This window comes from Babylonia areolata, chromosome 19 (genome assembly GCF_041734735.1).
Source record: "Babylonia areolata isolate BAREFJ2019XMU chromosome 19, ASM4173473v1, whole genome shotgun sequence".
NCBI classification, from domain to species: domain Eukaryota; kingdom Metazoa; phylum Mollusca; class Gastropoda; order Neogastropoda; family Buccinidae; genus Babylonia; species Babylonia areolata.
This window is the reverse complement of record NC_134894.1, coordinates 59,013,541-59,040,932: the sequence shown is the minus strand read 5'-3', so window position 1 is coordinate 59,040,932 and position 27,392 is coordinate 59,013,541. Positions and strand designations below refer to the sequence as shown.

The following is a 27,392-nucleotide window of genomic DNA, read 5'->3' as shown; positions in this document are numbered from 1 at the left end:
AACTTTGCATTGACATTAAAAGTTTGCTTCGTTCAAATCGTTACTTGTGACTGTGTACATGTTAAGTGTACATGTAAGCACTTGCTAAGAGTGGAGATGTATGTAGCTGCCATTGTCACTGTTAGATGGACAGACAAATAGCACGTTAGATGCCACAGACTGAACAGGAGTTGTGGGGAGTTGATGTGGGTTGTTGTTGTTATTTATTTATTTGTGTACGCTTATAGTTGACTTTAAGTGTGTTGGGTTACGCTGCTGGTCAGGCATCTGCTTGGCAGTTGTGGTGTAGCGTATATGGATTTGTCCGAATGCAGTGACGCCTCCTTGAGCTACTGAAACTGAAACTGAAAACTATAGTTGACTTCATCACATTTTTGCACCTTATACATATTATTAGTAGTGGTAGTAGTAGTTATTTTTTTTATGTATTTATCTATTATTTATTCACCCTTTTTTTTTTTTGATTTCTCAAGGCCTGACAAAGCGCGTTGGGTTACGCTGCTGGTCAGGCATCTTGCTTGGCAGATGTGGTGTAGCGTATATGGATTTGTCTGAACGCAGTGACGCCTCCTTGAGCTACTGAAACTGAAACTGAAACTGAGACTGCTTTCCTTTCCAGCCATTCGTGGTGGCCACTCCCTCCACGCTCATGTCCCTGCAGCAGGCGATGCGGTACCGGTTGTTCGGCAAGGACCTCCGCCCCTACGTGCTCTGCATGCAGGAGCTTGCAAAGAGCATAGCTCACCTGCACTCTCGGCGAATCATTCTGTGTGACTTTTCCCCAGACACCATCTACGTGGAAAAGCAGTCGACCTACACTACCATGAAGGTGTGCACAGATGGTTTGTTTTTTGTTTTGTTTTTTTTTTTGGACAACGTTCTGCTGTTAGGATGTTGAGTGAAAGCATTATTATTTTTGTTTTCATTTATTTGTATTTGTATTTGTATTCCTTTTTATCACAACAGATTTCTCTGTGTGAAATTCGGGCTGCTCTCCCTAGGGAGAGCGCGTCGCTGCGCTACAGCGCCACCCATTTTTTTGGTATTTTTTCCTGCGTGCAGTTTTATTTGTTTTTCCTGTCGAAGTGGATTTTTCTACAGAATTTTGCCAGGAACAACCCTTTTGTTGCCGTGGGTTCTTTTTACGTGTGCTAAGTGAATGCTGCACACGGGACCTCGGTTTATCGTCTCATCCGAATGACTAGCGTCCAGACCACCACTCAAGGTCTAATGGAGGGGGAGAAAATATCGGCGGCTGAGCCGTGATTCGAACCAGCGCCCTCAGATTCTCTCGCTTCCTAGGTGGACACGTTACCTCTAGGCCATCACTCCTAGAGGGGCGGGGGGGTGGGTGTCGGGGGGGGATTAAAATGGGTATTGACATTGGCATAAAATTACATACATACATACATACATACATGAAACAAAACCCCTTGATGCTGTTTGGACTCTACAGGTTGGAAGCAGTCCAGTTGGTTGAACAGTGAAATAGTTTTGAATGATCAGTCTTTATTTAAGGGGTATTGGTGAAATACGGAGTTTGGAGTGATGGCCTAGAGGTCATGTGTCTGCATAGGAAGCAAGAGAATCTGAGCACGCTGGTTCGAATGACGGCTCAGTCACCAGTATTTTCTCTCCCTCCACTAGACTTTAAGTGGTGGTCTGGATGCTTGTCATTCGGATGAGAGAATAAACTGAGTTTCCCGTGTGCAGCATTTAATTAGCACACGTAATAGAACCCACTGCAACAAATGGGTTGTCCCTGGCAAAATTCTGTAGAAAAATCCACTTGGATAGGAAAAACAAATTAAACTGCACGCAGGAAAAAAAAAAAAAGGGTGGTGCTGTCAGTGTAGTGGCATGCTGTCCCTGGGGAGAGAGCAGCCCGAATTTCACACAGAGGAATCTATCGTGGAAAAAAAAAAGAGAAATACAACATGTAACTTTGGGCATTTTTGCTTTGTTTGGTAAGTCTGATAATTTGTTTCAACAGGTATGGATTACTTCGTTGCCTAAGGTCAAAATGTTACCTGAAGGCAGTGAGTTGGAGCGTCACATTGACCTTCTTCACCCTCCCAAAGACCCCGAGGAGCGTGCAAGGTATGTGCAGCTATCATGAAACACTTAGACGTTGTTGTTGTTGTTGTTTTTGTGTGTGTGTGTGTGTTTGCACAAACAGATTGAGACATATTTATTTCACAACTTAGCCTGTTAAGTGAACCAGTTCTATCATACAGGCACACAGAAACATGCATGCACACGCACATGCATGCATGTACACACATACACATGCACTCACGTGCAGACATGCATGCATACAGGCAAGCACACACACACACACACTCACAAAAACACGCTCATGGCCGCCATACATGCTCCAACATCTACAATCTTGGCCCACAATCATTTTCCACATCTACCCACTTTTTACCAAACACAAACTGAAAGAAAATTGGTGGTTTGACAGACAGATCTCAACAAGCAAGATGCATTGTTTAGTGTCCATTTATAGAAAAGAAGAAAGAAAAAAATCAGATATATCCAATGGAGTGGTGGCCTAGAGGTAACGCATCCGCCTAGGAAGCAAGAGAATCTGAGCGCGGTGGTTCGAATCGCGGGTCAGCCGCCAATATTTCTTCCCCCTCCACTAGACTTCGAGTGGTGGTCTGGACACTAGTCATTCGGATGAGACGATAAACAGAGGTCCCGTGTGCAGCATGCACTTAGCGCACGTAAAAGAACCCACGGCAACAAAAGGGTTGTTCCTGGCAAAATTCTGCAGAAAAATCCACTTGGATAGGAAAAACAAAATAAAACTGCACGCAGGAAAAAATACAAAAAAAAAAAAAGGGTGGCGCTGTAGTGTAGCGATGCGCTCTCCGTGGGGAGAGCAGCCCGAATTTCACACAGAGAAATCTGTTGTGATAAAAAGAAATACAAATACAAGTATATTTTGCTGTCATTGTTGTAGCTGAGCAATGTATAAAACCTTTGGGAAGGCTGGTGCGGTTTCCAGCGTTGTGGTCTGATGTACAGGGCTGCTCCCGAGGTGAAGCAGCATGCCCAGTACTCGCCAGCATCTGACGTCTACTGCTTCAGCATCCTGCTACTGTGGCTCCTCAAATCACTGTGCCCGCAGAGCTCCGAGCAACAGGAGTGTGACGTATGTGCATGTTGTTCCGCCTGTCATATTTCTTCATAACTAAAAGCCAAAAAAAAAAAGAGGGCGCTAGCTAGCGGGACAAAGGGGAGGTTACCTACTTCCGGGAGGTTATCGGCCGTAGTACTTTCGTTTTCTCCGCATAGGCGGATAGTAGTTTGCACAGGACAGGAATGTCAGACCCCTGCCGGAGTCTGCACTAGTTGGGTCACGGTTAAGTATGTTATTTAAACGTAATTTTAGATAGAACATTTCCTTTTTGACTCCAGTCACTGTCATGTCACTGCTTGTCATTGTCTGCCAATCATTGATGTGCAACATGTCTGTTGCCGAGTTGTGTTGTCTGTGTTCTCCATTTGGAGCAGATCTAGATGATTTGACATTTGAGTTCTTGTGCTTCCTGCACAGTCCTTTGGGCACATTAGCACCACCCTCATCCCACTGTTAAGAGTTTGAGTGGCTTAGTAAGTAACAGAACAAAATTTGTGCTTTGAGTGAAACGCTTCATCTTTTCCAATCTGTGCTGTGAACTTGACATGGATGAATTTGCCTCTTTTTTTTCTTTCTTTTTTTTTTTTACACTATTTTTGACATAATCGTATTTGATATTTTATTACATATAACGCTTAATCTTGTGCAAAGACAAATCTAAGCACTTGTACTTTTTAATTTATATACGTTTTGTGTGGATTGTGTGAGATTGTGGATGAACTGGTCTTTTTAACATTGTTTTAATTGACTTTTTTATTTAACATTTGATTTGGTTTCTCTTTAAATGGTTTTAACAACTGGCATGTATTCAGCCCTGAAATGGCACACTTGCGGTCAGCTTGGGCTGTAAGCAGTACAAATTTGGTTGGATTTGAATTTCAGGTGTATGAGAACGAGCATTTGACCATTCCCAGCAGCTGCCCACCCCACCTGGTCAAGCTGTTGAAAGACTGTTGGCAGCTGGACAAAACCCGCAGGCCTCCCATGGACATTGTGCGAATAAACCTGACTCTGTGAGTTCCTTTTTAACTACTTTTAGATTTTTCTTTGCTGCTGAGAAGTTAGTAGATGATTGTCATCAGCTTGTTCTGATTCATGAGCAGGTCACTGGCTGCTTGTATGATAGTCGTGTCCGACTATGACCATCAGAACAGCAGAGGAGGCAACTGCTGTTCCGACTATTTGGGCTAGAATTTGATTATAGTGGAGAGCGTCTTGCCCAAGTTACATCCCCACTCTCTCAGCCAAGAGGGTTTTAGGACAGTCGGCGTCGGGATGGTTCCCAAAGGCCAACTAGCCCACAAGGCTGAGTCATAGTCCTTCACAAAAAGACTAAGCTGTAAATGGTTTCCCATTGACTGGAGAAACCATTGATAATACAACTCTCACTTTGCTGTTGGCCCAAATGTAAACTTATGTCAATCTGTGATATAAGCTCAGTGTTTGTTGCTGTACTGCCCTTTTGAAAACAGCAGTCACCAGTCACAGTCAGACTGACTTGAGAGCCTTGCCTGAGAGTGGAAACCTCCACCTTTACCTCCACTTAACAGTCGCAGCGAATCTGCACTCTGATCTAATTTTACCACAGGAAATGGAGGGAATCCTGAATGAGGTTGATAGCATGAGGCTGGACTCTACCCTTCCTGTCATAATACATCCAGGGATCTTCTTCTTCTTCTGCGTTCACTTGTATGTACACGAGTGGGCTTTTACGTGTATGACCATTTTTACCCCGCCATGTAGGCAGCCATACTCCGTTTTTGGGGGTGTGCATGCTGGGTATGTTCTTGTTTCCATAACCCACCGAACGCTGACATGGATTACAGGATCTTTAACGTGCGTATTTGATCTTCTGCTTGCATATACACACGAAGGGGGTTCAGGCACTAAGCAGGTCTGCACATATGTTGACCTGGGAGATCGTAAAAATCTCCACCCTTTACCCACCAGGCGCCGTCACCGTGATTCGAACCCAGGACCCTCAGATTGACAGTCCAACGCTTTAACCACTCGGCTATTGCGCCCGTCATTCTCCAGGGATCCACCAAGCCCAAGAGTTTCAGACAGCTGCAGTGCTAGCAACACTCAAAGGCACATTGATAAAGTGGATGATAATCAACTATATGATAACCAGCATTGCCATTAAAGCCCAAAATACACTCACCTGTGGGTAGGAGCTGTTCGTATCCCCCAAATATCCCACGTTGATAACTCTCATTATATTGATACATGTACTCTAAGTTGTCAGTGGGCAAAACTAGTCACTGAAGCTCACCAGCTGTCCTGTAACGATGTTTGGCGATTTCACAACAGCCCGATTTCAACAAACAAGCCAAAGTGCTCAGTTATATGATGCTTTGTGCACTAAGACGATGTGTTGATGTTTTAGACTGTTTGTAAAGGGGAGGGGTAGTTTGAGCTTTCGAGTAGAGCTCTGACCATTATGAGTGTAGAAGAATGATAGTAAGCAGATTTATGTATGTTATTGCTACAGTTTTTGACTCACTTGTGTAAACAAAGTGAGTCTATGTTTTAACCCGGTGTTCGGTTGTCTGTGTGTGTGTCTGTGTGTCCGTGGTAAACTTTAACATTGACATTTTCTCTGCAAATACTTTGTCAGTTGACACCAAATTTGGCATAAAAATAGGAAAAATTCAGTTCTTTCCAGTTATCTTGTTTAAAACAATATTGCACCTCTGGGATGGGCACAGAAAAATTAAAAAAGAAGCCTAATTATATGCAAACTGCATTTACTGTTATATTTATGTTTTTTGTATTCTCTAAACTTTGACCTCTTATTCTGACACAACAACAAGAGGAGTCATTATTATCATATTTTGTTCAAACAGGAACTTCTTTTGCTAAGCATGGAATTTTTATTTATTTTGCAAATGTTTTGGTGCAGGTAGTAAAAAAGGGAAATTACTCTGTAATTAATGCTAGGGGACTTAATTTATCACAAGTGAGTCTTGAAGGCCTTGCCTCTCTTGTTATTTTATTTTTATAGTGTTATAGATATATTGTGTGGATTTGTTTTCAGGGACAGAGCTCTGATCCTGAAGGCACAGGACGATGACTGGGCGTATGAGCTGAACGTTGCCAACCCTTCAGATACTGATTCCTTCAGTGATACAAGCTCCACCTGCAGTTCCCGAATGAGTGTTGAGTATGGCAATCTGTCAGAGGCAGGAGATATAGAAGAAGATGAAACCTACTTTGACCTAGAAGATGACATGGAAGAAGACTATGAAGAACCAGCATATGATGATTGCGAAAAATTAGCTGGTGCCTTCCCTCCTCCCAAGACAGACACCTTGAAAGAAACCTCTGCAAAACACGGCGCCAGACCCCAAACGCCACTGCCACCAATCCCAGGTTCTGACAGAGATTCAGTGGAAGAGACGGACCAGTCACCAGACCCTATATATTTTTGTTCAGAGGAGGATTACCAAAGTCTGCCCCAAAGACCAGGTAGAAGCCAGGCTAGACCCCGTCCACCTGCACCCTCACCTCCTGGTGACAAACAAGGGGAAGGACTGGAGGAGGATGACGCAATGCAGTACTCTTCCCTTCCGCCACGAAGACCTGGGCGACCGCCTTCTCCCGCACAGGCGGAAGAGCTGTACGAAGACGTGTCTGAAGTGGTATTATCAGGGGCGACTGAAGAAGTGTACGAAGATCCTGAAACAGCACCAAGGCCACTGCCACCCCCACCCTCTGTACCACCTCATCATGCAGATTCCTCAGCTGAGACGGAGTCACAGCCATCCTCTGAGCAGCCACCGTCTCTGCCACCCAGGCAACCAATACCCAGCCTTCCCCCTCGACCATCCACTCACAGGAAGGATGAATCTTCTTCAGAACATTTATCTGCTGACGGGATTCGTTCTGCTCAGGACGCTCTGCCTCCTTTACCCAAGGAAGGTGACGAGAACTCTAAAAGCAGAAGCCCCTTTTATCCACCTGTGCCTCCCAAGCCATGCATACCAAAGCCAAGCCGACCCACCTAATAATACAGCAGTTGTGTCTTGGAGTGCAGATGGCATCATGGTTGACCAGAACCCAGAGAGTGAGCCACAGGGACAGAGCCTTCACTTCCATGTTCTTGTACCCCTCTGTGCCTCCAAGACCATGATGTTTGCTGTAGAACAGTTCAGTTGTCAAAAACTTTCCCCCTCGCCAAGGTCAAGCTGATCCAGCTTGACCTGAAACTTCGGCATCTGACAAGGGGGGCTGAGCTGGATTCTGACCGAGAATATTCGGAGCCGTAAATAATGTGCATGTGTGACATTCAGACTGATAGAAATGAACATCCAGTGTTAAGAATGAACACTTCGATAATGACTAAACCATGTGTGGACTGGTTTTTTTTTTTTTAATATTGAAATATCCCTAATGTTTGAAACAAAGAAGTGGAAGCGATGTATGAAATGCATAATATATATGCATATATAAATGAAGTGGAAAATAATCAGAAAGTTTTTTGTGAGTGTCATTGTGTTTGATGATTTTGATTTTGTTGCCTTGAAGTATAGAAAAATTAAATGTATGCCAGTGGTTTTGGGGTCTGATTCATGGCAAAGGTGAAAATGAAATTGCGATTGACCTAAGCCAAGTCTGAACACAAGAAAAGACTTGAAATTTAGTCTCATCATATTGCTAGATAACACTTCATGTGCACAAACTGAAAGAAAAACAGTCAAAGAAAAAGAGTATTTCACATAAGAACATACCCACTAGAAGTGTGTAATTATGATCAAGTTATGAAAAAAAAATCTGTTTCACTTGACAGGCGTTTCTCGATCTGATAGATTCAGTTAGAAGCAAACTTGGGTATGTGCATGACAGACGAGGTGCTTTGCCCATCGAATTACAAGTGGTGATGGTATTATGGTAGTTTGCTACTGTGTTTTTCAAAGCAATATAGTGACTTGATTAGGGTTTTGTCAATCAAGCGCATGCCGCAAGATTGCGTATGTTAGTGATGCCCTCCGGACACAACTAAACCAGTGGATCTTCATGCCAACACAGCATCTGGTCAAGCAAACCAAGTGCCAGTTTCACTCTGCAGCAGCTGACCCATGAATACTGGCTTTGCTGCAGCAACAGAATTGATATTGAAGGTCCAATTTTTTTTTTTTTTTTTTTTTTTTTTTTGCTGCCCCATCATCTGCACCGTTTCAGTGGCATTACTCCCACGCCGCTCATTTAGATTCCCCCATACACGGCCACACCCGGGTTCATCCGTCGCAGTTCCAGTGTCGGCAGTCCACAGGGAATGTTAGGTCACCAGGAGGCCACGCACCAGAGGAGACCCTGCACTGCTGCTGAGTCACTTCGGTGGTGTTCAGTGGTGCCTGTTCTGTTTTAACGTACTTAGGACACCACCTGCTAAGCCCCCTACTAACGACAATAATGGCTTAGTCGCGGAGCCAGACTGAGCGAGCGTCCCTCCCAGAGTGGAGACCGCCACCACGTCCCTCAAACAACAGCCCCCCATGAATCTGCCGACACTGACGACATTAGGTCCAAACATTTTGCTTCACACCTGATGTTAGCAAGGCAGTTTCCATGAACTGGACCCCTGGTGATTTTCCGTGTTAAGCATGCAACTTTTTTTCCCCAGTTATACTGTTAGTTGCAGCAAAAAAACCATCAAATCAAAAACAAAACAAAAACACACACATACACACACATGCGCGCGCATGCACACACGCACGCACACACACACACACACGCGCGCACACTCTCTTTGTATATGTTGATGCTGAAAATATGAAGTGTGTATTGATATGGTTATTTCCATTGGTCACGTATGATAATGATTCCAGATTAATTATCGTTCCTGCGTGATTGTTCTGTCTTTTCCCCAATGTGATGGCATGGCTGCTTTACACAACTTGTATCATAGATAGTTTCTCAGCCTTCTAAAAAAAAATTTTTTCTTATTTTCTAGTAAATCTGTCTTATTCCCTTTTATTTCGGTTTTTTTTTTTTTTTTTTTTTTTTAAATTGTGGCTCATATTCCGCTTTTCAAGCAATGCGTTTGAACGTTTATTTTTTCACATGGACCTATATTATATTTAACTTTGCGTTTTTGCTCTGGATGTGAGGTTTTCTTTTCTTTTTTTTTTTCTTTTTTTTATTTTATTATTGTTATTTTTCTTAGACTTTCAGTTGAATCCATTTTATCATTGTTCATGGTTTGATATTTTGTTCGTGCATTGTTTAAGTTGTTGGCTGAAGATCTTGTTTTAAAAAAAAAAAGAAAAAAAAATTAAAAAAAGGATTCATTGAACTTCAGTTGTAAGGTAACCATGCAAATTCTTTTTTGTCCACTAACACAACTTGTAAGTACTATTTTTTTTTTTTTTTTTTTTTTTTTTGTATGTGCATAATGCCCCAGAATGTGTTTACTATTGTCACAGTTAATTGAATCTTGTTATCTCTCGCGTTCGTGAGTGTAGTTCTATGTAATCAAATCAAGTATTTTTTTTTTACTCAAAAAAACATCCTGTAGACATGTCATCATTCACCTGCGCTGTGGGGTGAAGGAGTAGAGAAAATGAAACAGCACGTTGGCTTGCTGGTTTGTGTTGCACACTCTTCTCCATTGGACTTTTAAATGGTTTGGTTTGGAGGTGGTGGTGGTTTTTGTTTTCGGGGGGGGGGGTGGGGGTGGGGGGGAGGTGGAGCAGGGTGGGGGTGGGGCTGTTTCATCATCCGTCTCAGTGTCTTCAAAAGACTATAATTATCATAAACATCTAATGTCAGAGCTAATTTCTACGAATCCTTGAAATTACTGAGACTGATAAACAAATGATGTATTCTCAATATCCTTGTCTGTTTGTCTATCTCCTTTCCTCCCTTCCTCCTTCCCTCCCTCCTCCCTCTCTTCCTCTCTCTCTCACTCTCTCTTTCTCTCTCTCTCTCTCTCAACAGTTTTCCTCTCTTTCCTTCCTCGTATCTCTTCCTCTCTTACCTTCTTCTTCCCTCTCTCCTTCACGCAAAAGCAGTGTTATTTTGTGGGGAACTGTGTATTTTCTATGCCATTTATTGTTCTTCTTGTTGTTGCCATGCAAAGTGTTTTTGGTTTTTTTTTTCCCCTTCTTTTTTCAGTCTTCTTGTATTTCCTAGATTAGTTTATACGTTTTCTTTACGAGGGTAGGATGAAAACAGGCCGATAAGTTGCCTGTTCCTTTTCCCTCAATAAAAAAGCTCTCTCTCTCTGTAGTGGAAGATGCTGCTGTTCGTTGTATATTGTTTGTTTCATACTATTCTCTGTATTGTATACATGTTTTTGGAAAATTTTTAAAAAAGTTAAAAAAAAAAAAAAAAAAAAAAAGTTTCGATTTCAATTTCGATTTCGATTTCCATTCCATTTCAGTGGTTATGACGCGTGATGTGTCGTTGGTCCCTAATCATCCTGCACATAGCAGCCACACCTGGGCTTGTTTTGTCAGTGTCCCAGTGCCAGCTGTTCACAGGGAGCTGTCAGTGCTGTTTGATTTTGTGGTGGGTTTGTTTGTTTTTTTTTTTTTTTTTTTTTGGTCTTTCATGTAGTTGTTGGTTGGGTTTTGTTTTTTGGGGGGGGTTTTGTTGTTGTTGTTGTTGTTGTTTGATTCGGTCATGATCAGGGCAGCCTTCCTCGTGAATTTTTTTTGTGCTGTTGTTGCTTTTTTTTTGGGGGGGGGGGGGCCCACCCCCTATTACCTGCAAAAGTATTTCGAGCCCCTCTACACTACCACACCCAGGTTTGTCTATTGCAGTTAAAGGTCTGACAGTCCACACACACACACACACACACACACACACACACACCAAAAAAAAAAAACAACTATCATGTCGCCAGTTCAGGCCACACACCAGAAGACATGGGTGATGCACTGCTGCTGAGTCACATCGGAGTTGTTCAGTGGTGCCCGTTCTGATTTAACATACGCAAGGAACACCTACCTGCTGAGGTACCGTCTAAGGACGGTAATCGCTTCGTCGCGGAGGCCGAGGCTCCTTGAAGGTGCCCAATCGCAGAAAATTGGCATCTTCGTTTTTAGCCCTCTGGATCCTGTTCCTCTGTTTTGTTTTGTTGTAGTTGGGGGTTTTTGTTGTTGTTGTTGTTTTTCGTTGTTGTTTGTTGTGTTTTTGGGGAGGATTGTGTGTGTGTTTTATTGGTTGAAGTTGTTGGGTTTTTTTTTTTTATTACTGTGCATGCTCCAACAAAGTGACGGCAACAGTCAACACCTTAACTGATGATCACTAATGGGAAGAAGAAAGTTAATGTTGTTGTTGTTGTTTCTTTTCATTCTGTGATACGGGAAGCAATACAGATGGAAAATGACCATTTCTCATTTTTCCTTGCTTTTTTACTTTTTTCATTCCATGAGTTGGGTATCTTCATTTTATTTTGGTTTGGTTTGTTTTGGTTTTGTGTCTTTTTACAGATTGTGAATAAAGATTAGTTATCATTTCTAGTTGTTGTTTTTTTTCTTTGTTTTTTACTTCTGTCATTCCACGAATCTGATTATTCACATTGTCTCGTTTTGGTTTGGATTTTTATCCTTTTTTTTTTTAATCTTGGACATTGTGCATTGTTTAATGTATAGCCGATACTATATTGCTATGTGGTATGGAATAATCCCTGTATTTTAGACAAAATGCTACCTGTAATTGTTTGGGAAATTGTGAAGGGCTCCCAGTGACCATGTTCTGTCATGGTGGATGTGAAAACCCATATTTTGATGTATCAACAACTTTAACTGTACATATTTCAAGCAAAGTTTTTACTTTCATCAAAAGTAGTGTGCTGTTTGAATAGAATAATCAACTTGTACATAGAATAACAATGATAAATCATTACCAAGCATGCCTAGGTCACATGGAATATTTGAAGGGGATGTTAAAAGAAGAAGAAAAGAAAGTACAGATTAAATTGGAAGCGTCAGGAAATATATATATATATATAGGTGTGTGTGTGTGTGTACACACATGCCCCAGGAGCTAAATATGGTGTCCATGTTTACTTGTGATGTATATGATAGTCAGTCGTGTCCGACTATGACCATCAGAACAGCAGAGGAGGCAACTGCTGTTCCGACTACTTGAGCTAGAATTTGACTATAGTGGAGAGTGTCTTGCCCAAGTTACATCCCCACTCTCTCGGCCAAGAGGGTTTTAGGACAGTCGGCGTTGGGGATGGTTCCCAAAGGCCAACTAGCCCACAAGGCTGCAGCACTAAGAACCAGTGTAATTTTGCCTCCTAGTTTGAGAGTCATAGTCCTTCACAAAAGACTCAGCTGTAAATGAGTTCCCATTGACTGGAGAAACCATTGATAATACAGCTCTCACTTTGCTGTTGGCCCAAATGTAAAACTTATGTCAATCTGTGATATAAGCCGAGTGTTGGGCCGACTTGTGATGTATAAATACACACAAAGACCATGTGCACATGCATGCACACACACACACACACACACACACACACACACACACACACACACATTCATTCTTGTCCACAGATGCACAAGAGAAAGAAGACAAAGCAGAAACCAGAAAAAATCCATGCACATTTCCAGTTGTTACGTATTGCCAGTGGAGCTGATGACTCTGCCTTCTAAGGTGACTGCTTTTGAGTATTCTTGGAAAGTTTCAGTCTTGTTCTTTAAAAACATGTTCTTAACTCACTCAGTACGGTTAGTCCTCTCTTCTCCTCTACACAGACCTCTCAGATGTCCAGTGGGTGTCTGAATGACCCAACCTTTAGCTTCTGTCGTCAGAATTGTGGTATCTTTGTCAACATTCACCTCTTCAGTATAAGAGCCTTCCGCTTGTAATATTTTGATGATGGTAATTGGGGTGAAACGCTGTTAACGTCGTCTCTTTCGCCGTTCGTATGGAGAGAGTTAATGCTTTAATTTTCTTTTTAACTTAGATACCATTGAACAGCTCGTGTCATGCTCTTATGTTTTCAAGTCCTGTAATTCTAGGATTGTGCCAGAACCACAAAGCTGTCATTTGTTTTAGTTAATTTTTAAGGGGGGAGGGGGGGGGTATTATCCTGGTTTCTGTTGAAACAACAGAACAAATGTGATTTTAAGATGCTGACAGAATGACAAACATGTGATTTGTTTCAGTAAAGTTTTACAGAGTTTTTTGACACTGTTATATGTGGGGAGGGGGGGGTTGGGGGGGGGGGGGGAGTAACTGATCTCATTTCAGGGCATCATCTTTTAAGAATGCATGGTCTAGCCATTTAAAGTAGGACATTGTCAGTGGAGTCATTCAGTTTGTGGACATGGTGATTGATATATATTTCAGTTCATAGGTGGATGAAGACACAAAATAGAATGGGCAGTTGATGTGTTTGATGGTAAACAGTATTTGTTTTATGTCGGCATTAACAAACAAAGAACAGGCCTTTCAGGGTCTGTTTGCTTTGCGTCAGTGCCTGAAATTGGAATGAATCGTATCAGGGTATATAACCTCTGAATAGGGTATGTAAACTTTGGGTCATGTAACCCTCGAATAGGGTATATTTATACAATTTTGAAGAATCTGATTCTTCCTGCGGTACAGATGACATCATTTTGTTGGTAAGCCTGCATTCTACAAGGGGACCATGATGTTTCTTGGTGTCGGATACTGCAGTTTATGGCAGTATGTTTGAATGTGTGCTTGTGTAATGCGCATCAAATGGATATTGATCATTTCTATGACCATTTTGTGTATTTTTTTTGTTTGGCTGTGAAGTATTTTTTTATCCATTTTATGATCATTTGTGGCCTGAGAATAATGAATTAAGTGGAAAGGCTGATGTCCTCAGCACAGCCAAGTCTTTGTTTGCCGTCAGGAGTTTAATGGTTCAGATGGTATACAATGAACTGTATTTTTCTCTTTTTTTTATATATATGTTGTTTTTTTTGTTTGTTTTTTTTTAGATGTGACAGAGTTTTGTACAAAAGTTGAACAAGACTGAAATTTGTATATAATTGGGCAGTCCTGACTCAGCTCTGTGCAGTCAGCTGCACTACAAGCAGCATTGGCAAATGTTATTATTACTTGCATGTATGCTAAATCTGTCTTTGGAAACTCATTATGGGTCATCGATGAAGTGATGATTTTTTAATTAACACATTGCATCCCCTGTTTCCTTGTGACGTGTACTCACAGACGCTGCAGAACAAGGCGGTTATGTGTCAGCAGTTCCAGTGCACCCAAAACTGGTTTGTCTTGTTAAGAAGGGATACGTCTGCCAGTGTCTCTTGATAATGTTTGCTCATAAAGACCACACAACTGTACTCTCAGTTCTGTTTTTGTTTGTTTAGTTTTTGTTTTGTTTTGTTTTGTTTCTCGTTGTACAAACTAATCTGTGTTGAATGAAACTCTTATGAAGATGATGTTTTTAAAAAAAAAAAAAAAAAAAAAGAAAGAAAGAAAATAATGACTTCAAGTGTTTGTACAGGATGAAAAGAAGTTAAAGACATTTATGTTTTATTCATTTAACACTTTCCAGTTATCATTTTACAAAATGCATGCAAATTTTACCACAGTCTGTTCAGAAAAAAAAACACATGGTTCAGCAGTCGCCTTACAGCATGCATACAAAGTTTTACTACAGTCTATTTAGAAAAAACAACAACATTTTACTAGTTATTTTTTCTGACTAAATCCACTTTCAACCTTCACCTCTTGAAAATCACTTGGTCAAGAGTTGCTGCCTTCTGCTTGGGGATGAAATGGATGAAGTTACAGACCATTTCATTTTTGTCCTGAAATGGTTCACATGATATAATTATTAATGTTTGGTGTGAATCCGTCATTGTCGATCACTTCAGTCCGCCTGAAGCCCGTTGTGTTGCCCTGACTTCAGGTTTTGGTCCAGAAACCAGCCCTATTTACCCCATACTCTTACAGCCACTGTCAGTTGTGATTTGTATACATTGCGTGATACTCACAAATCTGCTCACGGACACAAATTTTGTTAAAGTGTGCCTTCCCGGATGATTTTTGCTCTGATTGTTTGTTTTGCTCAGTCCTGTGTTGAAAAATGCTAACTGTAATATTAGATCAACAGTAACTAATTAATGCTGAACACTGATAAAACTACAGTAATGTTAATGCCTGTTTGTAGTCGCATCAGCATGTAGATCAACGGTCACAAATTAATGCTGAACACTGATAAAACTACTGTAATGTTAATGCCTGTTTGTAGTCGCATCAGCATGTGTCAAACTGGTAGGCAGTGAGCCAACTAAACGTTGTTGGTTGAAATGATATGTTCTTAGAATACCTTGGTGAAACTGGGTCAGACTCCAAGCAGGATCATGTTAGCAGTGTTTTTTTTTGCCAAGTACCATTCCTTGCAGTCAGACTCAGTGCGTTTATCAGACAGTTTTTGTCGGGTCATAGTGCACATCATCACGGACCCGTCACTTCTTGATTAGATAACTGCTCCTCTGTTCTCATCTCTTTCCCAGCTGATCAATTTGATTTCCCCTCTCAAAAGGTGAGAAAACTGCTGTCAAGACTTGTATTGAACAATAAAAAAAAAATTTTTAAAGCATTAAACTGCACTTTTGAAGGAACTGCACTGGCTCCCAGTGAAATTCCAGTGCCAGTACAAAATGAAGTGCGGGTGAGAAAACTGCTGTCAGACTTGTATTGAACAATAAAAAAAACAAGAGAGGCAAGGCCTTCAAGACTCACTTGTGATAAATTAAGTCCCCTAGCACTAATTACAGAGTAATTTCCCTTTTTTTACTATCTGCACCAAAACGTTTGCAAAATAAATAAAGATTCCATGCTTAGCAAAAGAAGTTCCTGTTTGAACAAAAAATGGTAATAATGACTCCTCTTGTTGTTGTGTCAGAATAAGAGGTCAAAGTGCCAAGTTTAGAGAATACAAAAAATATAAATATAACAGTAAATGCAGTTTGCATATAATTAGGCTTCTTTTTTTTTCTTTTTTCTTTTTGTGCCCATCCCAGAGGTGCAATATTGTTTTAAACAAGATGACTGGAAAGAACTGAATTTTTCCTATTATTATGCCAAATTTGGTGTCAACTGACAAAGTATTTGCAGAGAAAATGTTAAAGTTTACCACGGAGACACAGACACACGGACACACACACACACACAGACAACCGAACACCGGGTTAAAACATAAACTCACTTTGTTTACACAAGTGAGTCAAAAAAGCATTAAACTGCACTTTTGAAGGAACTGCACTAGCTCCCAGTGAAATTTCCAGTGCCAGTACAGAATGAAGCGCTCTCAATGCCATTTTGATGGGTTGCTTCCTCAGTATCTTGTCTGCTTCACTTTCCGTAAACTTCTCTGAATTGAAGACGGAAGGAGACGGGCGCCATAGCTGAATGGTTAAAGCGTTGGACTTGCGATCTGAGGGTCTCGGGTTCGAATCACGGTGACGGCGCCTGGTGGGTAAAGGGTGGAGATTTTTACGATCTCCCAGGTCAACATATGTGCAGACCTGCCAGTGCCTGAACCCCCTTCGTGTGTATACGCAAGCATAAGATCAAATACGCACATTAAAGATCCTGTAATCCATGTCAGCGTTCGGTGGGTTATGGAAACAAAAACATACCCAGCATGCACACCCCCGAAAGCGGAGTATGGCTGCCTACATGGTGGGGTAAAAACGGTCATACACGTAAAAAGCCCACTCGCATATATACGAGTGAACGTGGGAGTTGAAGCCCACGAACGCAGAAGAAGAAGAAGACGGAAGGAGAACATATGGTTTTAGTTTGTTTTTGTTTTTTTACAACAACTGTTTAGAACTCGCTGCTGTCCAATGTGTGTAATGCTTTGGCTCTTGACTCAGTTTTGAAATAAATTCTCTTAAGATGTTTGTTGCCTGTAAATTCCATTACTTGTGTTTGAAAGGAGAGAGAATCAAACAGCACTTTATGAAAATTTGTTGTTTTGTATTTGTACTTCTTTTTATCACAACAGAATTTCTCTGTGTGAAATTCGGGCTGCTCTCCCCAGGGAGAGCGCGTCGCTATACTACAGCGCCACCCATTTTTTTGCATTTTTTCCTGCGTGCAGTTTTATTTGTTTTTCCTATCGAAGTGGATTTTTCTTCAGAATTTTGCCAGGAACAACCTTTTTGTTGCCGTGGGTTCTTTTACATGTGCTAAGTGCATGCTGCACACGGGACCTCAGTTTATCGTCTCATCCGAATGACTAGCGTCCAAACCACCACTCAAGGTCTAGTGGAGGGGGAGAAAATATCGGGGGTTGAGCCGTGATTCGAACCAGCGCGCTCAGATTCTCTCTCGCTTCCTAGGCGGACGCATAACCTCTAGGCCATCACTCCACTAAATGATTCATGATCATCATTATAGTAATGTCATAAGGAGTTTATCATAGCAATTAACTATCTCTTTGATTGAGTGCTGTTTGTTTGATGTCTAGGAATGGCCTGCTCCTGTGTTTTTGGCTTTGAGTTTCTGTGCTCATATGTTCACCAGACCAGAACAGCCCACGTTTTACATTTGGATTCAGTCCTATCCTTCCCGGAAAAATGATGTGTAAAGTCCCATCAGTGTATTTTTTTCAATGCTTTTTTTTTTGTTCTCATTTTCGAGAAGCACATTTTTGCCCCCATGCGGGTAATCTTTTGTTCCTGTGAGAAATTTCCTCATTTCTATCGCTCTCCTTTTTCTGGTTGGTTGTTTCATGTGTAAACAAAGTGAGTCTATGTTTTAACCCGGTGTTCAGTTGTGTGTGTGTCTGTGTCCGTGTGTCTGTGGTAAACTTTAACATTGACATTTTCTCTGCAAATACTTTGTCAGTTGACACCAAATTTGGCATAAAAATAGGAAAAATTCAGTTCTTTCCAGTCATCTTGTTTAAAACAATATTGCACCTCTGGGATGGGCACAAAAAAAAATAAAATATGAAGCCTAATTATATGCAAACTGCATTTACTGTTATATTTATATTTTTTGTATTCTTTAAACTTGGCACTTTGACCTCTTATTCTGACACAACAACAAGAGGAGTCATTATTATCATTTTTTGTTCAAACAGGAACTTCTTTTGCTAAGCATGGAAGTTTTAATTATTTTGCAAACGTTTTGGTGCAGATAGTAAAAAAGGGAAATTACTCTGTAATTAATGCTAGGGGATGTAATTTATCACAAGTAAGTCTTGAAGGCCTTGCCTCTCTTGTTGTTATTGTTGTTGGTTTTTGTTGTTGTTGTTGTTGTTTTGCTCTGCTGTTTCTGCCTTTCTTGTTGTTTGCTTTACTGTTCCATCTTTCTGTATTCTTTTTAAAGAAAATCACAGAGTGCTTGTCTTTTTCTGAACTGAATAAATGGGCAGTTTTTGTGTCTGCGTGTGTTTGTGTGTATTTTTGTTACTTTTTTTTTTCTTTTTTTTTTCTTTTTTTTGTATGTGTGTGTGTGTGCCCAGAATATATAGATTGATTTTTGGCAACATTTGATGTTAATGCTTGTTTTGGGTTGTTGGCTTATTTTTGTGTTTTTGTTTTTTTTGTTGTTGTAGTTGTTGTTGTTGTATGTACTGTATACTTATGTAGTTCACACCCATAATCAACCAAATGATTACTCTGCCATGTGTTTGCCTAAGAAAGACGGTGAATTTCACCACTATGGTGTGCAACCACCCTCAATTTTGTTAGCGTAAAAAAAAAAATCTAACCCTGTATATCTCAAGTCAACCATAACAGAAAGAGCTTTGAAAGTTTGGGCTTTTCTTATTCACTTTATTAGTAATTGTGTCTCCAAATTTCAAGACTGTGTGTCATGTCTTCTTTTTTTTTTCTTTTTTTTTTTTTTTTTTCAACGCTATACTAAGGCCTTGGTATGCTGAAGAATGCCACATGAAAAATTACGAATTTGCCAATGGCATGTTACTGATATTAGTTCATTTGTGCAGTGCAGACACTCTCAAACAGCTGTTTTTTACATTCTACAGGTTTTCTCAATGTGATTTATGTGGAAAATAACCCTTCTTTCAAAAATGCTGAAAATTTTTCTTCTATGCATTTGCAACTTAACCACGCTCAATTTTGTTGTTGTAAAAAAAAACCAACTATGTTTTATTACTCCAGCTACAAAAAATGAACCATGAAAGTAAGGACTATGAAACTTACAGCCATGCTTATTCCATTTATCAATAAACATGTCTCAGAATTTCAAGTCATTCTGTTTTGTCATTATTTTTTGGTAATGTTTTTTTAAAAAACCTATACAAATGCCCAGTTTCCAGAGGAACACATGATTACAAAAAGCCCAGTATCAAGTGAGTTAAAGTGGAAAATCTACGGTGATGAGATTCCAAAGGTTAACTCACTCAGTACGGCCAGTCCTCTCTTCTCCTCTACACAGACCCCTCGGATGTCCAGTGGGTGTCTCAATGACCCAACCTTTAGCTTCCGTCGTCAGAATTGTGGTATTCTTTGTCAACATTCACCTCTTCAGTATGAGAGCCTTCCACTTGCAATATTTTGATGGTGGTAATTGGGGTGAAACACTGTTAACGTCTTTTCTTTCGCCGTTCGTATGGAGAGAGTTAATGTTTACTCCATGTGGGTTTTATCAGTTGCTTTGCATTTTTGAAGGATTGGGTGATCCTGGCGCAGTGTGCACAACTGGGGCCAAAAATAAATGTAGAAAATGCATTCTCCATGGAGAGAGAGAGGGGGGGAAGGAGGAGGGAGGGAAACTATGTCTGTCGACTCTTAATCTGCAGTTTGATAGACATAAGTGTGTGATTGATTTGATAAAAACGATATGTTTCTCTCCTAGGCCTGAATAATTATACCATTAGGTGTGTGTCCACCCCCACCGTTTTTCAACATTGTGTGTAAAGTACTTTGTCACTGTTTTCTTAGTTTTGTTGTCCAACATGGGCTCTGTAATTGTTTAGTATAGCGAGAAGGGAACTGGAGGCAATATCTACATGCGGATGGGTTTTGATTTGGATGAAAGTGCTGCAGTATGGACAGAGGTATACGAGTCCAACGCAGGCACCTCTTTGTCTGCTTTGAGATATTTGTCTGCTAGGTTTACTTGTGGAACGAGTGCAAGAAAGATCACTGGTGAACTAGAGCCACTGAGGTTTGAGTTTTTGGTTGTGATTTTGTGTGCTGTGTATTATTATCTTTGTGTTAAAGCTCTTTTTCCCAACTCTCTTCCTCTGGTAGTAAAAAAAAATTTTTTAAATAAAATATGATAAAATAAAACGATTAAAACAAGTGGCTAAAAGCTCAATAAAGAATTGTATCAGTATCCTTAAAACAAGTGGTTAAAAGCCCAATAAAGAATTGTATCATTATCATTAAAACAAGTGGTTAAAAGCCCAATAAAGAATCGTATCAGTATCAATAGCTCAAGGAGGCGTCACTGCGTTCGGACAAATCCATATACACTACACCACATCTGCCAAGCAGATGTCTGACCAGCAGCGTAGCCGAACGAGCTCAAAAGAATCTTAGATTAATGTCAGTGACAACTTCTGCATCATTTTGTTACTAATTAGTTCCCTTTACATTTGAACAAAGTTCATGTGATGGATATTGACCATGCCACTGACGGGCGCAATAGCCGAGTGGTTAAAGCGTTGGACTGTCAATCTGAGGGTCCCGGGTTCGAATCACGGTCACGGCGCCTGGTGGGTAAAGGGTGGAGATTTTTACGATCTCCCAGGTCAACATATATGCAGACCTGCTAGTGCCTGAACCCCCTTCGAGTGTATATGCAAGCAGAAGATCAAATACGCACGTTAAAGATCCTGTAATCCATGTCAGCGTTCGGTGGGTTACGGAAACAAGAACATACCCAGCATGCACACCCCCAAAAACGGAGTATGGCTGCCTACATTGCGGGGTAAAAACGGTCATACACGTAAAAGCCCACTCGTGTACATACGAGTGAACGCAGAAGAAGAAGAAGACCATGCCACATTTTGATGATTTTGTACCGTAATAATTGCAGCCCTTGTTTGGCTGTAAGCATTAATGATGATGAAACCGTGAGTTTCATTAGTGTTTGGTTTGCTGCTCACGAGTCCTCTCTCTAACAACAACATACAGCCAGTGATTGTATTTGATGTTACCTGTGTGATTTTGTGTGCTGTGTATTATTATTTTTGTGTTAAAGCTCTTTTTCCAACTCTCTTCCTCTGGTAGTAAAAAAAAAAAAAGAAGAAAAAAAAAGATTAAAACAAGTGGACTATTCAACCATCTGTGCATTCACAGATAAATTCATGAGCATCCCCCCCCCATCCCCCCATCCCCCAGCTGGATGACAACGATGGTCATCATCGATCTCGATGTCTCGATGGACACACACCACCACCTGTGTGAAAAAAACGGAAGAGATTTCATTCTTTCTGAATTGCCCCTGTGGAAAATGGGGGGGGGGGGGGGGGGTGTCTTTTGGTGTATATAGTATCCCCCCCCCCCCCACCTTTTGGAAACTTTAATCCTTTTTGTCACTCTCTGTGAAATTGCATGTTTGGTGCATATCTGTTATGCATGTGTGGGTGTATGTGTGAATGTGTGTCTTCATGTTTTACATTTATTTGCTTATTCATCATCATTGTTGTCGTCTTTTTTTTAATTATTATTACTACTACCTTTTTTATATTATAATTATTATTTATTTATTTATTTATGTAAGCTTATCTATTATTTATTCACCTTTTCTCAAGGCCTGACAAAGCGCGTTGGGTTACGCCGTTGGTCAGTCATCTGCTTGGCAGATGTGGTGTAGCGTATATGGATTTGTCCGAACGCAGTGACGCCTCCTTGAGCTACTGAAACTGAAACTGTCACTCTCTTTGTTTCTGGCCTTTTCCTTTTCTTTCTTTTTTTTTTTTTTTTTTTTTTTTTTTTTAACATTCACCCCACACCCCTGCGCCAGGGGTTTTTCAGTATAAATAGCATCCCCGCTTTCTGGAAATTCTATGCTAGAAGTTTCCTCTTTTCTATTGCTCTGTCTGCCTGTTTTCTTCCTTCACTGTTGTCTCCATTTTCTGCCTTCCCAGTCCACTCCCCTTTCTTTTTTTCAAGCATGCCTTGACACTTTTTTTTTTCTCTCTTCGGCAGTCTGTGATTACTATCAGTACTTGCTTCAGATGTTCAGAGATGAAATATTCAAAATCTACCACAAAAAGAGGAGTATGTTGGTTGTGAGTAAATGGTTAGTATTTCTTACGACTGGATAAACAGAAGCTGGTGAGAATTTTGCAATATTTTATTCCTAACAATTTATGAGTGCACTAATTCCGTTCCAAAATAACAATTTCTTGATACTGTGACTTGTGTGTGGTTTTGGTGTAGTTTGTGTGTGTGTGTGTGTGTGTTCATAGTTGTTGCTCAGTATAAACATTTGCTATGACTGTGACTCAGAATCTTAATCCTTGGACTTCTTGTGCTATCAGTTTGGATCTCAATGCAGCCACATTCCACACCACACACCTGTCTTTCACAAATTCTACAACTGACTATACCACACATAAGAGAAAGATGTACAATGTTCAAAAGCATCCTGCAAACTTCACAAACACTACTGCATATCCTGCCAACTGATGGAGTCTCCCGTCGGACCGATGGATGAGTAGGCAGGCAGGCTTATCTGCCAGTGTGTGTCCTCATATGGGAGAAGAGGCCGATTTCTGAATGCACAGCACTTCCCGCAGAGTCACTACCACACCTCCAGCAAATTGTTCTGACACTACCACACATCCAGCAAACTGTTCTGTCACTACCACACATCCAGCAAACTGTTCTGTCACTACCACACATCCAGCAAACTGTTCTGACACTACCACACATCCAGCATACTGGTTTGACACTACCACACATCCAACAAACTGCACTGATACTACCACACATCCAGCATACTGTTCTGACACTACCACACATCCAGCAAACTGTTCTGACACTGCCACACATCCAGCAAACTGTTCTGTCACTACTGTACATAAGCAAACTGTTCTGTCACTACTATACATTCTGCAAACTGTTCTGACACTACCACAAATCCTACAAACTGTTCTGATACTACCATACATCCAGCAAACTGTTCTGACACTGCCACACACCCAGCAAACTGTCCTGACACTACCACACATCCAGCAAACTGTTCTGACACTACCACACATCCAACAAACTGGTTTGACACTACCACACATCCAGCAAACTGTTCTGTCACTACCACACATCCAGCAAACTGTTCTGTCACTACCATACATCCAGCAAACTGTTCTGTCACTACCATACATCCAGCAAACTGTTCTGTCACTACCATACATATGCAAACTGTTCTGTCACTACTATACATTTGCAAACTGTTCTGTCACTACCACACATCCTGCAAACTGTTCTGTCACTACCACACATCCTGCAAACTGTTCTGTCACTACCATACATCCAGCAAACTGTTCTGCCACTACCGCAAATCCTACAAACTGTTCTGACACTACCGCAAATCCTACAAACTGCACTGACACTGCCACACATCCAGCAAACTGGTCTGACACTACCGCACATCCAACAAACTGTTCTGTCACTACCACACATCCAGCAAACTGTTCTGTCACTACCATACATCCAGCAAACTGTTCTGTCACTACCATACATATGCAAACTGTTCTGACACTACCACACATCCAGCAAACTGTTCTGACACTACCACACATCCAGCAAACTGTTCTGTCACTACCACACATCCAGCAAACTGTTCTGTCACTACCACACATCCAGCAAACTGTTCTGACACTACCACACATCCAGCAAACTGTTCTGACACTACCACACATCCAGCAAACTGTTCTGTCACTACCATACATCCAGCAAACTGTTCTGACACTACCACACATCCAGCAAACTGTTCTGACACTACCATACATTTGCAAACTGTTCTGTCACTACCACACATCCAGCAAACTGTTCTGTCACTACCACACATCCAGCAAACTGTTCTGACACTACCACACATCCACCAAACTGGTCTGTCACTACCATACATCCAGCAAACTGTTCTGACACTACTGCAAATCCTACAAACTGCACTGACACTACCACACATCCAGCAAACTGTTCTGTCACTACCACACATCCAGCAAACTGTTCTGACACTACCACACATCCAGCAAACTGTTCTGACACTACCATACATCCACCAAACTGTTCTGTCACTACCACACATCCAGCAAACTGTACTTCCATATCCTGCAAAGAACCACTGAAAGAAATGTTAGCAATAGCAACTGACTTGGAAAATACATACAACAAAGTCCAGTTCGCCTAACTCATGGAGCTTCTTCTAAAGTATGGATCTGTTTTGATGCTTACAAAATGGGCAGCAGCACTATAGGGATCTGTCATCCAGCATCTTGGAGACTGGATATCTGCATCCTATGAACTTTCCATGGGACTGTCAAAAGGATATTCTTTTCCCCTTGCTGTTTACAATGTTAACTCACTCAGTACGGCCAGTCCTTTCTTCTCCTCTACACAGACCCCTCGGATGTCCAGTGGGTGTCTGAATGACCCAACCTTTAGCTTCCGTCGTCAGAATTGTGGTATTCTTTGTCAACATTCACCTCTTCAGTATAAGAGTCTTCCACTTGCAATATTTTGATGGTGGTAATTGGGGTGAAACGCTGTTAACGTCTTTTCTTTCGCCGTTCGTATGGAGAGAGTTAACACCAAATGTTTTGTAGATATGAACAGTGGAGTGGTTTACAGTGTGTACTTTTTGGAAGCTCTGTCGTTCCACAGCCTTGTGCCGAACAGCTGCCTCCACGGAGACTGGATTGTCTGAACAAATGAGAAGAAGATACTGTATACTTTGCTTATCAGACGTACAGGCTTGGCTTAAAACTTCAGAATATGCTTAGGAAAGAAGCACAACTGTCAAAAACAACTGAACAAGTTTGCTCAGTGCTTTCAGAACCCAAGATTTATCAGTCCAATGAAAGCAGTCAACAAAATCATCCCCAGTTGTTTCATCTAACGGAATGCAAATTGAGAAAGAAGGTATATTCTGTTACTTACAGCCTCCATTAATGTATCATGGAGTTCAAAATTCAACACGAAGCAATGATTGATTGATTGATGTGGATACTTATATAGCGCCTATCCTCAGTCAGAGACCAAGCTCTAAGCGCTTTACATACACGGGGACATTTGCACCACAGGCTGCCTACCTGGGTAGAGCCGACTGACGGCTGCCACTGGGCTCTCATCATTCGTTTCCTATGTCATTCAATCAGATTTCAGACGCACACGCATACACACTCAGACAGACATGTAACATTTTACGTGTATGACCATTTTTATTTATTTACCCCGCCATGTAGGCAGCCATACTCCGTTTTCGGGGGTGTGCATGCTGGGTATATTCTTGTTTCCATAACCCACCAAACGCTGACATGGATTACAGGATCTTTAACGTGCGTATTTGATCTTCTGCGTGCGTATACACACGAAGGGGGTTCAGGCACTAGCAGGTCTGCACATATGTTGACCTGGGAGATCGGAAAAATCTCCACACTTTACCCACCAGGTGCTTCGAGATTCGAACCCAGGACCCTCAGATTGAAAGTCCAGTGCTTTAACCATTCGGCTATTGCACCCGTCAGACAAATTGTGGGGACAACAAAAGACATTCCAAATGAGACCCAGTTTCAAGGTGTCAAAGCATGCAGACTGATCCATACACTTAAATATGACCCCCCCCCCCCCCCCCCCCCCCCCCCCCCCCCCCCAAAAAAAAAGGAACAACTCAAAACAAAACGGTGAAGATGCCTGACCTGCACATAGTTTCAGTTTCAGTTTCAGTAGCTCAAGGAGGCGTCACTGCGTTCGGACAAATCCATATACGCTACACCACATCTGCCAAGCAGATGCCTGACCAGCAGCGTAACCCAACGCGCTTTGTCAGGCCTTGAGAAATAAAATAAATAAAAAACAAATTACTAACTAAATAATAATAATATAATTTTAAAATATATCAATAAATAAATGATAATCATAATGAAAATAAAATAAATACATAGATAAATAAATAAATAAATAAAGACAATAATGATAAATAAGCAAATAAATGTAAAAAAAATAATTAAAAAATAAAAAACAAACTTAACAGCCTATCCTAAGTTTGTATAACACGTTATAACATGAGATAAAATGGATAAAACAAATAAACACCTTTCTAGAATTCTTTCAATGCAGTCCAGACATAAGTTAAAACTTGTGGAAGCATATTTCAGAGCATGAGAAACTCATGATGGCCCACTATATCATGCAGTGGGAAAATCAGAGTGCAGTTATCCAGGACATGGAAAATCATGGGAAAAGCAGTTTGCAGTACACTATACTATATACAGCTTAACTCTCTCCATACGAACGGCGAAAGAGACGATGTTAACAGCGTTTCACCCCAATTACCATCATCAAAATATTGCAAGCGGAAGGCTCTTATACTGAAGACGTGAATGTTGACAAAGAATACCACAATTCTGACAACGGAAGCTAAAGGTTGGGTCATTGAGACACCCACTGGACATCCGAGGGGTCTGTGTAGAGGAGAAGAAAGGACTGGCCGTACTGAGTGAGTTAAATGCCGGCTGCAAGATCTGAAACAAATGGGGGAAAAAAAGGGGGAGGGGGGAAATACACAGAATGATGCTTCAACACCTCTATGGCATAGTTATACCACCCACTCTGGGAGACGATAGGAACAACCAGAGGATTTAAATGATTTAATCGACTCATAGAAAATATATCAGCAAAGAAGACATCTCATACACAGATGGCTCACCGAGTCAATGGGACGATTCAAAATGCTGCATACACATTTACAACCCTCAACATGACAATGGAAGCAGAAGTAGTGACACGAACATGCATGCTGTTCACGGGATGCCATGATATTGACAGACAATGTACCTCCTTTGGTTGGACTGACAGAGAGCCCACATAATGGCATGAGGCAAAGTGCAGCATCTGGCTGAAACCTCACATGGATTGTATTTTATTGTGTGTGTGTACCATATGAGGTCAGGTCAGGGGCATAGCCCTTGCTACTGGTACCATGTAACCCAGTACTACCTGCCGCATGTGAAGTCTACCCAACGAAAGACCAGGGGGAGGAGGAAACCTTTCCCAACAGCTGTCAAGGTGGAAGAGGATGACCAAAGGGCAGGGGGAGTTCTTATCCTTGGTTGGAAGTCCTCCAA

The 27,392-nt window shown here is 41.2% G+C and overlaps 1 protein-coding gene across 1 annotated transcript in view; it reads left to right on the top strand.

Annotated features, from left to right (window-relative positions):
- LOC143293893 (uncharacterized) overlaps nucleotides 1–8,797 on the top strand; it is a 33,505-nt gene extending 24,708 nt beyond the window's left edge. Inside the window, exons 12-16 of the mRNA XM_076605240.1 lie at nucleotides 620–829; nucleotides 1,994–2,100; nucleotides 3,037–3,163; nucleotides 4,034–4,164; nucleotides 6,192–8,797. Coding sequence (XP_076461355.1) covers nucleotides 620–829; nucleotides 1,994–2,100; nucleotides 3,037–3,163; nucleotides 4,034–4,164; nucleotides 6,192–7,161 — 1,545 coding nt within the window. The 3' untranslated portion in view covers nucleotides 7,162–8,797. The remainder of the gene's footprint in view (nucleotides 1–619; nucleotides 830–1,993; nucleotides 2,101–3,036; nucleotides 3,164–4,033; nucleotides 4,165–6,191) is intronic.
- Nucleotides 8,798–27,392: the final 18,595 nt, after the last annotated feature.